The following is a 12,703-nucleotide window of genomic DNA, read 5'->3' as shown; positions in this document are numbered from 1 at the left end:
CTTCCTCAGTTTTACCTCCCTCTGTCCACACTCAGCCACCAGTTGCTTTTTCTGTTTCCTCTGTGATCTGATCTCTAAAGGTCTCCCAAATGAGTAAAACATGTGGGAGGTTGCCCGTAAATCTAAGTAGCACGGTCAATTTGCCACCTGTTTCTAAAGGCTGGTGAGGTTCACAGAGAGTAGATGGGCCCCAGCCTCACTCTTCCGGTGGCACTGCGGTGGAAATGGGAAGGATTCTGTGCTGTTTTATGGCAATAATATCTTTTTTCTGGCAGATAAATGTTTTAAAATTGTTAGAGCTGTGGCTCATTTTCTCCATCAGCATTTTAGATTTGCTTTGTCCCGTGTTTGTAACACAAAATTACCGAGTGATCATGAAAACCCAATGTGTCTGGGCCATATCTGCTAATACGACTTCTGCTGATTGAGAAGCGCTCAACCACAGTGCTCCATCACTTTTAAAACTGATGCTCACTTCAGGTACACAAAACCCTCCAGAAAGCCAACGACAAGTTCACTCTGCACACCACTGAAGCCGTCCTCTGGTCTTTTGGACAGCTATGTATAATCAACAGGACTCTCTGAGGAGATGTTTTCCAAGTACGTGTGTAGTGTTTTCATTCACAGCGAACGTCTGAAAATGTCAGTGTGTCTCTGTAGGAGTGTGTTTCTGTTGGAGCATTCAGAGGGGGTGTTAGTTTTGTCTTGATCAGCAACTTTTCTGTAACTCTGCTTTGATAATGTGTTTAAATGGAAGGAATTAGTGATTTCATTGGGAAGTTATTAGAATTACAGGAGTATAATTGGTATGTTACTAAAACTGCTGACAAGAAAGTCAGATTGAACCATATATACTAGAAATACAAAGAGTTCCCTCAGCAGTTTGCAGAGATTCAGTATACAGAGTGCTGTGGGATAAGATCAGGGTGTAGTGTGGTGGCGTGGTCCAGAAGTACAAAACAGCAGCAGTTGGTCCTCGGCAGGATCGGGCTCCTCCAGCCTTCTGCGCGCTGCTTCCTGTCAGGATGTGGATACGGTTCCCCCACACAGAATTTGATCCCCAGGCAGATGTGCTGCTCCAGCGGTCAGGCATGAGAGCAGATAGTGTGTGTTTGTGTAATAGTTATTGATGCGCACCACATGAGCATATCTGCCTTGTGAGATTTGGAAGAATGGGACTACTTTTTGCGAGTTCAAGGAGCATTAAAGGGCCAACTTGAGTACAAACGCCCTCCAGTTCTAAACTACAAAAACTGCTGCTTCTGAATAATAAATCTATACTTACAGTTCTGTAGTTTTAGTTAACAAGAAAGTCACAAAATGTTGGAAATTCAAGATAATATCAACAGTGAAACGATTCAGCCCTTGGGTCAGGTGGAATTGGTTCATTCTTTTTAAGCATATCAGGTTTTAAGTTTTATTGAGACCTTGAGCAACCTTGAGTAAAAACAGAAGCTTCTACCCACTTTTTTGGCAGAGGTATTATTATGGGGTAAAGTGACATATTGTGGTGGCGCTATGGCTGTAGTCTCTCAATACGTCTGTAATGGAGCCCAGCATTAGTCAGCGGCTTGTGGCTTTTTCCAGTAAGTCCAGACCACACGGATAGATCGACGAGCAGTGAGATGAATTGACGGCCATTGTGGAGAGACGGTGTTCAAAAAAATCTATCCTGAACTTAAAAGGAGCAGGAATAAATAAGAGAGCACAAGACAAGTGTGTTGGGATGAGTGGCACACACATACACACACTGTGGTCAGTACAAAGACTTGGTTTCAGAACATGCCAGCATCTACACCTGTTCTGTGTCCATCAGTCTGCGTGTGAGAGAGTTGGTGTGTGTTTGCAAAAGTTAAAGGTTGCCGTGTGGTAAAGCATGTTTGTTGTATTGTCTTAAACAGAATGTGAATGTGGCTTTTCTAATTACAGAAATTCATTTCTCTGAGTAATTCGTGCTGTTTTTAAAGGAAAGCATGTGTGTGCGTGTTCTTCATAATGTGGTTCAGAGAATCATCCTGCTCAATCACTGTTTTTGTCACCCTTTCACATGAAAGATTTTCTGTGATTCATCCGTCACTTTTTTCTTTCATGGTGCCGCCGTGTGTCTGCTCTTGGCATTTATTGAAATATAGCAAAAGTCAGTCGGTCTGCATGTCTGCTGTGTGTGTGTGCCTCTCTGTGTTTGAGTAATTTGTTGTGGATATAGCAGCTCTCTGCTGTATTCACACCCCTGTGGAAAGTTTTCTCTGTGCACCCAGTGTGAATCCCTGACAGTCGAGCCTGTGTTCCTGAAGGTGGGGTTGGGGAGGTACGATGCGGAGCGGGGTCAACGGCAGGCAGGGTCCCTCTCCATAAATCTGCTGTGGCATTATTGCTGCGGGTGGTGGGATCCTCAAAGTGTCCATCGCATTCCTCCACAAAGGCCTGGTCACGGCTGGTAAACACAGAACAGGTTGCAGGAATCTGCACGGCGGAAATAGATGACCTGAGGTGGGCGTAGCAGCAGAGAAGGAGGAGAAAGTGCGGAATGCGCTCCTTGGACACGTTCTCGTGTGTGTGCGCGCGCGTGTGTACAATATGTGCACATGTGTGAGTGCCTCGTGTGGCAGAGGCCTTTGAAGCCTGTAGGGGGTTAAGAGGGATGGTGGCAGGGCAGAGGAGGATGTATGGCCCCTTCGCAGGTTGGCTGTGACCCCCTCGGGGTCAGAGTGCACTCTGGAGACACCAGGGAAGATGTCTGCTTTGAGGAGGTGATTTATCACGGCCACCTGGAGTAACTTATCTCCCTTTTCTCTCATGTTCTCCTCTCTGTCTGTGACGAACGCTGTGTATGAAGGTCTCAGCTCCAGATTAAATGGCTGTAGTGCTGTGAAGTTGGCTCTTGTGAAACAGCCGTGTTAAATGGAGCGCTTTGTGCAGGGACCCCCCTGAAATTCCCCTGTCAACATTTCTCTCTTTACTTATCACTTGTAATAGCAGTAATTATGTTTTGCATTGCCTTCCAGTTACGCCTCGATGGAAAAACAAAACCCAATATTATAACAGCATATTTAACGATTGCCAGAGTCTGTCTTGATTGCAACTTCAGTCGGATCGCATCCCATAAATTTCAATCTCTGTTGCTCAGAACAAATCCGGAGTAGACGTGGACCATATGAACATTTAGTAGGAGTTAAATTAATTATTGTTTTCATTGGATGCAATTTCAGATAAATGCTTCCACCGTGCAGAATAGTACACACACAGATATTAAGTTACAAATGAGTGGAAACCAATTGACTTTAGTTTTCAATTTCACAAATGTCGAGCTCACATAGCCCATTCTCTGGGATGCCTCCTGACTCATCACTGACTCATGAGATACAAGAAGTCATTCTCAAAGATTTTTCCTCTGTGAAACATTTAAACTAAAGCAGTTTTTAATATTCCAACTGTCTGCCTGCCTGTCTGTCTGCCTGTCTGTCTGCCTGCCTGCCTGCCTGCCTGCCTGCCTGCCTGCCTGCCTGCCTGTCTGTCTGTCTGTCTGTCTGTCTGTCTGTCTGTCTGTCTGTCTGTCTGTCTGTCTGTCTGTCTGCCTGCCTGCCTGTCTGTCTGTCTGTCTGCCTGCCTGCCTGCCTGCCTGCCTGCCTGTCTGTCTGCCTGCCTGCCTGCCTGCCTGCCTGCCTGCCTGCCTGCCTGCCTGTCTGTCTGCCTGCCTGCCTGCCTGCCTGCCTGCCTGCCTGCCTGCCTGCCTGCCTGCCTGCCTGTCTGTCTGTCTGTCTGTCTGTCTGCCTGCCTGCCTGCCTGCCTGCCTGCCTGCCTGTCTGCCTGTCTGCCTGTCTGTTACACACAGATCATCCGGGCATGTGTACATTAGTTTTAGATGATCGCCCCCATCACCATTCTTGAACTGGTATTAAGGGCTTATATGCAAGGCAAAAATACTTCAAAAGAACAATATGTTTGTTTTTGTTGGTTGTTTTTTGCATGGAGGTCAGAGGATGGGTCGTGGCATGTTGGTTGTACACGTGGCGTAGGGTGGATTTGTACTGTAAGGGTGGCTGTAGCTTATTTTTGCTTTATTCATTAGCGCGTGCTACTGTCTGACACGCACGTACAGCGGAGTACATGTATCCTTGAAAAAATAAGTGGAACAAATACATAAACAAGTATACTAATTATTGTATGTATTAACAAGTCAGCCCATGACAGGCCAAGTTTGTTTGTCCTTGCCTCACATTTCAGAATGACACATAGTGCACATTCTGCCTCTGTCACCGTGGAAAACTTGGTGGGAGGAAGTGTCACAGAGCACGCTGATAGTGTTCAGCCACGGCCGTCAGAAATGAGAAGAGATGACAAACACAGTGATGAATATGGCAGATGCACTGTCATCACTAACGCAGACACATTTGGAAAAGCTGAAGCCAGTGAGGAAGTGCCCAAAGATGAAGGGCCGCTGATGGCGAAGAGCTGCGTCTGAAGGTTCTCCAGCTGGAGTTATTTACTATATGTAACTTCTAATTAGAGGTGTGTGTGGATATTACACTGACGTGTGTGTGTGTGTGTGTGTGTGTGTGTGTGTGTGTGTGTGTGTGTGTGTGTGTGTGTGTGTGTGTGTGTGTGTGTGTGTGTGTGTAGTTTGAGGAACAGCCTGTGGAATGTGCGGGGGATGCAGATCAGATTTCGGGGTGACCTTGAGCGTGCCCCGTAGCTGACACAGCAAGTCTGTTTGTTGTATGTGTGTGTGTGTGTGTGTGTGTGTGTGTGTGTGCGTGTGTGTGTGTGCGTGTGTGTGTGTGTGTGTGTGTGTGTGTGTGTGTGTGTGTGTGTGTGTGTGTGTGTCTGAGACAAAGAGACAAAGAGAAAATGGGTGCAGCTAACATGTGACAAACAATGAACAAATGTGGTGTATTAATGATAATAATAAGTTGATATTTTGTCATATAGAGCCAAATCTATTAAGTTATGTTTGCATGTTGCAAACAGACGTGCTGCCACTTTGCATACTGCACATTAAACTGTCACAAGTTTTTTCAATTATTACTGCATCCCACCTTACTTCAAATAGGAGGAGGATGATGATACTCTGGAGAGGCAACACTACTCCTTGCTGTGGATTTTTAAGGCAGTACTCCTTGCTTTACACCTCAGCTCTTGATCATCAAAGTTTTAGTGTGGCATCGCTTCAAGGCCGTGAATTTACACACTGCATTCCCTTTTTACTCTGATGTCAGCTTTCCTCTAACATTTCTCTCTGCAGTGACCTGCCCCCGTCCTCTTTGCTCTCTTGCTCCTCTTGTAAAGTTTTAAATAAAGAAGAGCTGATATGGACAGAATGTAAAGCCTGAGAAATACTCCTGAAATGTGATCGACAACCACTGTAAAAGAAGATCAGAACACCTCTGCAGGCTTCCCCTCTGACGGATACAGCAGCATAGATTAGGTTGGAAGGACACAGGGTACCACTTAAACAACAGTCAGTGTGTTTACACCACACTCAGCCTTTTCATCACATACGGTCCTGTGGAGGGTTACCCATGTCCCCTTTCTCAGTCGCTGGTTGGCTTTCAGGCTGTTGCACTGCTTAGATCCACCAACCCATCCACTTTATACAGAAGCTATTCTTGCATTTTATGGATGGTTGGATGTCATGTAGAGACGTACACCTGTGATGTCTTGGACGTCTCAATGTCTCAGCTTTCATAGTTGTGAACCGTCTTTGTCGTGCAAACTTACTCGGGATTTTCAGTGCAAATGAATAACTGAGTAAATCGATACTTGAAAACCTCCAGTTTTATGATATAAATATTACAATAAAGAGAGAAGGAGAGGAAAGGGAGAGAGAGAGCGAGAGGAAGACATCCATCTGGTGTGGCACAACACTGCTCACCTCTCTGACCACAGAGGCCTTCAGGGACGAGCTGCTGTCTGAGCTGCTTTTATTCTGCACTGATGAACACATGCACCTTCAGCTGCTTGATAGTGAGGTGGAAAAAGGTTGCACGTTATTATTTTTTATCATTCTTAATGAATAATTCTAACTACTTAACAGTAGGAGTTTTTATTCAAATTATTAGATTATTAATAATTAACATTACACATGTATGACATATATGTTTACACTTCAGTAAAGTTCCAATTGATAATGTCGGCATAATGTGGCTGATCATTTACACAGCTTAATAACTACTACTACTACTACTACTGCTACTATAAGTACACTTTGGATTGATTGGATGTTCAGTGGCAGCTGCAAAGTTAAAATTTTCAGGGATGAGCAAGTCCACAGCAATAATATTTATCCTACTGCTGGTTTAAGTGAATGCACCTGTGCTGTATTAGTGCACTTGGCTTGGTACTGTACACATGCTTTGGTACTGGTCTCATTGTAACTGCTGCCAGCTGGAAATGTTAGTTGTCATTTCAGAGGATAAACACTAAATCGTCACATGTATCCTGTTGCTACCTATGTACTCACTCTTTGTAGTTTTGACAGCAAATTCATTGATTGATTGATTGATTCTGGGATGGAATTGATTGCTATTGTGGATTCAGACTGGATTCAATTTAAAAGGTAAACAAGAGATGATTAGGGATCATTACTGTTGGTATGTTTCAGGGAGTGACCACAATCTACAGTATCATCATAGACTGATTCAACATTCAGCATGTTTTTTATGCCTCCATGCTGGCGACAGCCGTGGCCAGAAGTATTCATGCTGTCCGTCCTTTCATCCATTCTCGTAAACACAATATCCAAGCAAGGCTTTGAGGGAATTTCTTCAAATCTCGCACAAACGGTTGTTGGTCAAAGGTCAAAGGTCAAGGTCACTATGACTTCACTAGCTGGTGGAGGCGTGCAACCGTGAGGCGGTAATTCTTTTAAACTTGATTTTCAGCTTTCATGACTGTAAATTCTACTGTTGGTTTGGATGATTTCATTTTGATGTGGAAAGCGATTAACATGCAGAATACCATCAATGTTATTACAAATGAATATTGAATATCGCTGTGATGTAATGCACTCACACAGACACACACGCACACACACACACTTGTAAAGCACTAGTCACATGGTCACACAAATTACACAGGCACTTGTGGGCCGGTCGGACATACACACAGAAACACACACACACACACACACACACACACACACACACACACACACACACACACAGCACAAAGACTTCTTTCTGGTGAGTTGTGTTATTCTGGTTCCAGACTTCATGCAGGTACATTGAGTCCAGTCCAGAACAGCAGGGTCGCTTTCAGCAGCACATATTCACACTTTCTGTGGATTGCATTGCCATGGTAACGGTGCCAAGGCAGGCAGAGCGCTGATGAATTTTTTTTTTTTTTTTTTTAAATATATATTTATAATTCAAAAGACCCATTTGAAATGAGCAGAAATGGTGTTTGGGTCCTGTGATTTATTCCATCTTTAATTTTCCTGAGGTATGTGTACTTAAGTTTTACGCCTCTGGCTCCAGCAAAGCCAGATGTTTTGGTCTGCCATGAGTCCATTTTGTGTGTGTGTGTGTGTGTGTGTGTGTGTGTGTGTGTTTGTACAGCCAACATGCTGGACACCATGCTGCTGAAGAACGGATGGAAGGGGGGATCGGAGCGGAGGACGGAGGAGAGCAGCAGCACAGCCACAGTTTCAGCTCAGAACATGCTTTGGTGTCACTGCTACCACCACTGCCCTGAAGACTCCGTCAACAACACTTGCATGTGCGGTGAAGCGCACACAGATACACACAGACTGCAAAGATAACTGTTTCAAGGCTATTAAAAGACAACACAAATAATTATCCAGAGTAATTGTCTGAGCTACCTATAATTACCTGATTTGTGTTTGTCTGGTACACAAATGTTTACTTTAGCTTCATTCTTTAATGAGATTCCTGAAGCCTCTTGAGACAATGCTTATTAACACTTTCATTAGCCAACCCACTTGAATAAAGTGGGATAAATCAAGCTGAGTTGCATTTTGGGAGATGTAGGCACCAGGCTTTGTTAAAGAAGAGGAATGCACGTCATTAAAAAGAGGATATCTCTATCAATTTGTGATTCCATCAGTGTTTTACTGCACAACCACAATGTCATATAAGTGAAGTACTCTCATAAGATCGACCTAATATGTAATCTCTCTGGCAAAATGTAAACATTTCCTTTCTGGAATATTTAAAGTTTCAGAACTAAATTTGAAAAGGATTTCAAAAGACGCCCAATAAGCAGTTTCAATACTTCACTCAGATTCAATAAAATAAAATTTACCCCCAACTCCTATGATGATGAAGACTGCGATGAAAAGGCTCCCAGGCAGTGTTGATTCATATGATGCCATGTGTGTTTTCTAGGACTGACGGCTACTGCTTCACCATGGTGGAGGAGGAGGAGGGGGGTCTGGCAGTGCTTACCGCAGGTTGTTTGGGTCTTGCTGGCTCAGAGTTCCAGTGCAGAGTAAGTCCGCTGTGTAGGTGTGCTCGTATGTGTGTGCATTTCTGCCTGGGTGAATACCTGCACTTGCCTGTCTATGTGTGTCCTTCTTCATGAGCCGTTGTTAAGTCTTTACGAGCTTTCCTCGACTCACTGCAGCTCTTTACAAGACCTGTTTAAATCGGACTTGTCCTGCCCCGCTATCTTTACGCACAGTGGAAAAAAACCTTTAGTATATTGTAAAATGTTCCCATTAGGAATAAGTGTGGCTGTAAATATCCGTTACTCCTGTGTCTTCATTAGGGTTATATAGGAATAAAAGTGGCTTACGTGCATCTGTGTGTGCGTGTGTGCGTGTGTGTGTGTGTGTGTGTGTGTGTGTGTGTGTGTGTGTGTGATAGGACACGTGGAATGCACGTTCAAGGAGAGCTCTCGAGTGTTGCACAGATCAGGATTACTGCAACAGAGACTTGCATCCTACTCTCCCTCCACTCGTGACGTCAGGTGAGACACACGCACACACACACACACACACACACACACACACACACACACACACTCACACACACACACACACACACTGGTTTTCACACACTGAAATCCTGCCTCACTTTAAAGCGCGAGTGGCTTTTAGAACGGGCTCATTCAGGCTACGCCGGGCGGTGATGGGTACTGACAGTTTAAACTGTTACAAACCACAGTGTGGTGCTGGAGTGAAGTGGCGCTCGCTGCTCCCAGCGAGGGAGGGGGGGGGAGAGAGAGAGGTAAAGAGAGAGGCAGGTGAAACAGAGCCTGCAGCCTTGGCTTGTTTCCTCACCCTCTAATGAAAAGGACAGCCTCTCCCCAGGGCCTGCTTGAGTTTCTTGCCTCAGGACGGATGCGAGATATCTGTCCATCTGCTACTCCGCAACACACCAACACACACACGCACACACACACTCTTACTCTCACTCCCTGCGTCTGTCACACTGTCACACAAAACTCGCGCTTTTACACAGCCTCACACACTTCGTTATGACCTTCAAGCAAACAGTGACAAGCCGATTTGTCAAGTCAGTTGGAAAGAAATAAAGGATAATTCTGTTCTCTTTTTCTTTTTTTTTCTGCATTTTGGCCGTCATTTCTATCAGCTATGATAACACTGTAACAGCCAAAGTAATCACTGAGATCTGAGAATGTGGCAACATTGCTGCAACAAAGTCAGACAGGGCAAGAAAAAAGCTGTCATGCGATCAGATGGGTTATAAACAAGCTAACGGATTAGCCAAAACATCGAAAGAGCTCTGTTTAGGGGAAATACTGAAAGTGAGTGCACCTGGAATGTTGCTAATGATCCCCAAATAAGACTTGCTGTTATAATTATAGTCAATGTTGAACCAGGAGGTCAGCCTGTAAACAGTCAAGGATGTTTATAACACACAGTTTTGGTCATAATTTTATTGTTTGCCCTCCCTAAAGCAGCAGGTATCCTTTAACTCCTGAACTTGCACAGAGTTCATCGGACACTTTGCTATTCATGCAGTTTTTCTTTATCCACTACTCCATACTGTGTGTGTGTGTGCATGCATGGTTCTGTGCATACCATGAACTATCCGCTGTGTTCATGCGTTTGTGTTTGTGTGTGTCTTGAGTGGCAGGAGCACAGCAGAAAGGCTAGAGCCCCAGAGCTGCTTTAAGCCTCTGGGGCTTCTGTAGCGATGTCAGAGTGACAGCTGATCTGTGGGATTCAGGAAGGGGATGTGATCGATCACACGCTGGGAGAAGGGGGCGCAGGGGAGGGTTAGAGGGAGGAAGGGGGAAAAGGAGCTTGTCCCTGCCAATGAAAATTAGAGAGATTCCTGAGGAGATAACAATGAACAAATGACTGGTACCACTTATCCAGCAGTTCTAATTTTATAGACTTTCTGTCTCACTTAGAACGTGATTGTTCACATTTAAGTGTGGTGAAATAATAAAAAATGACCTGAAAATGATATGAATACATATTCCCATTTGTTTAGATTATGTTGACAGCAGTATCCAGTACATGGCTCTCTTCATTTCAATCACAGTCTGCAGTATCATCCTCGGTCTCATCCTCATCTTCTGCTACTTCAGGTAAGAATCCATCCTGAAGTCTCATGTACAAATTCACACTTCCAGGCATGCAGTTAGTAAACACTGCGTCACCTTTCTGTGGCAGATATAAGCGCCAGGAGTCACGACCGCGCTACAGTATCGATCTGGAGCAGGAAGAGACCTACATCCCCCCAGGGGAGTCCCTGAAGGACCTGATAGAACATTCCCGCAGCATCGGGTCTGGCTCTGGGTCAGGACTCCCTCTACTGGTAAGAGAAAATCAGTGCACATCACCTTCTGAAGCTCACCCTTCATGGAACAGTAATTAATTACTGCATTGTCTCATGCTGTCACCTCTGGCTGGGTGACATGGATGAAATCAGCTTCATGCTATAGATATTAATATTTTTTGAGAGATATGCAAAACTACCATGAATGCAGTAAACTGTCTACATCACAAATGTCAGGATTTTGTGAAGCAATAACAAAATATTATTCCCTTGGAAGCCCTTAAACAATAATACTAAATTACCTAACTCTTATTTTGCAAATAAAGATAGAAGGCCCACACAATGTAAAATGTCAATTTTGAATAGCTTCTATGGTAGCACAGCTAATAAAAAAAGCATCAGGAAAGAAAGGTAAGTAAATAAGAAAGTTAATTAAGTGATTGTTCCAATTATCTGTTCTTCTATTAAGATGTAAAAAAAAAAAAGGAACTGAACTAAAATCCCACATTTTGCACAATAACCCGTATCCAGGTGCAGCGCACGATCGCCAAGCAGATTCAGATGGTTAAGCAGATTGGAAAAGGGCGATACGGAGAGGTCTGGATGGGCAAGTGGAGAGGCGAGAGAGTGGCTGTTAAAGTCTTCTTCACCACGGAGGAAGAAAGCTGGTTCAGAGAGACTGAAATATATCAGACCTTCCTGATGAGACATGACAATATACTGGGTAAGGTCATATAAATGGAGTGTGAAAAAATAAGACTGAAAATGCTATTTTCTGTCTACATGAACATTTCTCATTCCTCTCATCCTTTCTTTCCAACCCTCAGGATTCATAGCAGCAGATATTAAAGGGACCGGCTCGTGGACTCAGCTCTACCTGATCACAGACTACCATGAGAATGGATCGTTATACGACTACCTCAAGTCCAACACCTTAGACGTGAAGGCTCTGCTGAAGCTGGCCTACTCCTCCATATCAGGCCTCTGTCACCTGCACACTGAGATTTACGGCACACAGGGCAAACCAGCCATCGCACACAGAGACCTGAAGAGCAAAAACATCTTGGTAAAAAAGAACGGATCGTGCTGTATAGCAGACCTTGGACTTGCTGTCAAGTTCAACAGGTAATATGTGCATTTCAAACACTCATCTTCATACAGTTTGGGAGTATGTGAGAATAATCCTGAATGTCTTTAATCTTTTTCTGTTCCTCCTCCCTGTCTCAGTGACACCAATGAGGTGGATATCCCTCCCAACTTACGGGTCGGTACGAAGCGCTACATGCCGCCTGAAGTGCTGGATGAGACCCTGAACAGGAGCTACTTCCAGTCTTTTATAATGGCCGACATGTATAGTTTTGGCCTAATCATCTGGGAGATGGCCCGACGTTGCATCTCTGGAGGTCAGGAGAAACATTTGTTTTTTAAATTCAAGCATGATCTCTCCATACTTTGGTGTATTCTTAATTCTACTGATTCTAACATATGCTCTCCTGAAGGCATCGTGGAGGAGTATCAGCTGCCCTACCACGACCTTGTGCCCACTGATCCTTCCTATGAAGACATGAGAGAAGTCGTCTGCATGAAGAAACAAAGGCCTTCTTTTGCAAATCGCTGGAGCAGCGACGAGGTATTCTACATGCTTTTTTGATACCACTCTCTGTTTCATAGAGCAGTAATAAGCTGCTGAAAAGAACACCTGGGGTTGCCAAAATCTGTTAGCGTGTGATGTCATGAATGAGTCATGAGTCATGGGCTTTTCACATGATAAAAGCCATTAGGTGTGCAGTTATAGCTATAAATGTGGTTAAAAAATTCTTCCTGATTAGTTAAAGATCAGTTATGCCAGAGGATTCATAGCAGCCAAATGGGATTTTCACAACCTGCAAACCTCAGTGTCAAAAATTACTTACAACCAATTATTAATAAATCCATTTTCACCCCTTATGAATAGTTTTGCTGTATTCTCATACATATGTGCGTGTGTCTTC

At 44.1% G+C, this 12,703-nt stretch overlaps 1 protein-coding gene across 1 annotated transcript in view; it reads left to right on the top strand.

The window, feature by feature from the left end:
• The window catches only part of bmpr1bb (bone morphogenetic protein receptor, type IBb), a 50,847-nt gene that overhangs the window by 37,035 nt on the left and 1,109 nt on the right, over positions 1 to 12,703 (top strand). The window contains exons 5-13 of the mRNA XM_070989473.1: positions 7,557 to 7,716; positions 8,346 to 8,448; positions 8,826 to 8,928; positions 10,425 to 10,521; positions 10,607 to 10,751; positions 11,244 to 11,436; positions 11,540 to 11,837; positions 11,940 to 12,115; positions 12,212 to 12,342. Coding sequence (XP_070845574.1) covers positions 7,557 to 7,716; positions 8,346 to 8,448; positions 8,826 to 8,928; positions 10,425 to 10,521; positions 10,607 to 10,751; positions 11,244 to 11,436; positions 11,540 to 11,837; positions 11,940 to 12,115; positions 12,212 to 12,342 — 1,406 coding nt within the window. The remainder of the gene's footprint in view (positions 1 to 7,556; positions 7,717 to 8,345; positions 8,449 to 8,825; positions 8,929 to 10,424; positions 10,522 to 10,606; positions 10,752 to 11,243; positions 11,437 to 11,539; positions 11,838 to 11,939; positions 12,116 to 12,211; positions 12,343 to 12,703) is intronic.

This window comes from Chaetodon trifascialis, chromosome 20, assembly GCF_039877785.1.
Source record: "Chaetodon trifascialis isolate fChaTrf1 chromosome 20, fChaTrf1.hap1, whole genome shotgun sequence".
Lineage (NCBI taxonomy): Eukaryota > Metazoa > Chordata > Actinopteri > Chaetodontiformes > Chaetodontidae > Chaetodon > Chaetodon trifascialis.
The sequence above is the reverse complement of the archived record's forward strand: the minus strand, read 5'-3'. Positions and strand labels throughout refer to the sequence as shown.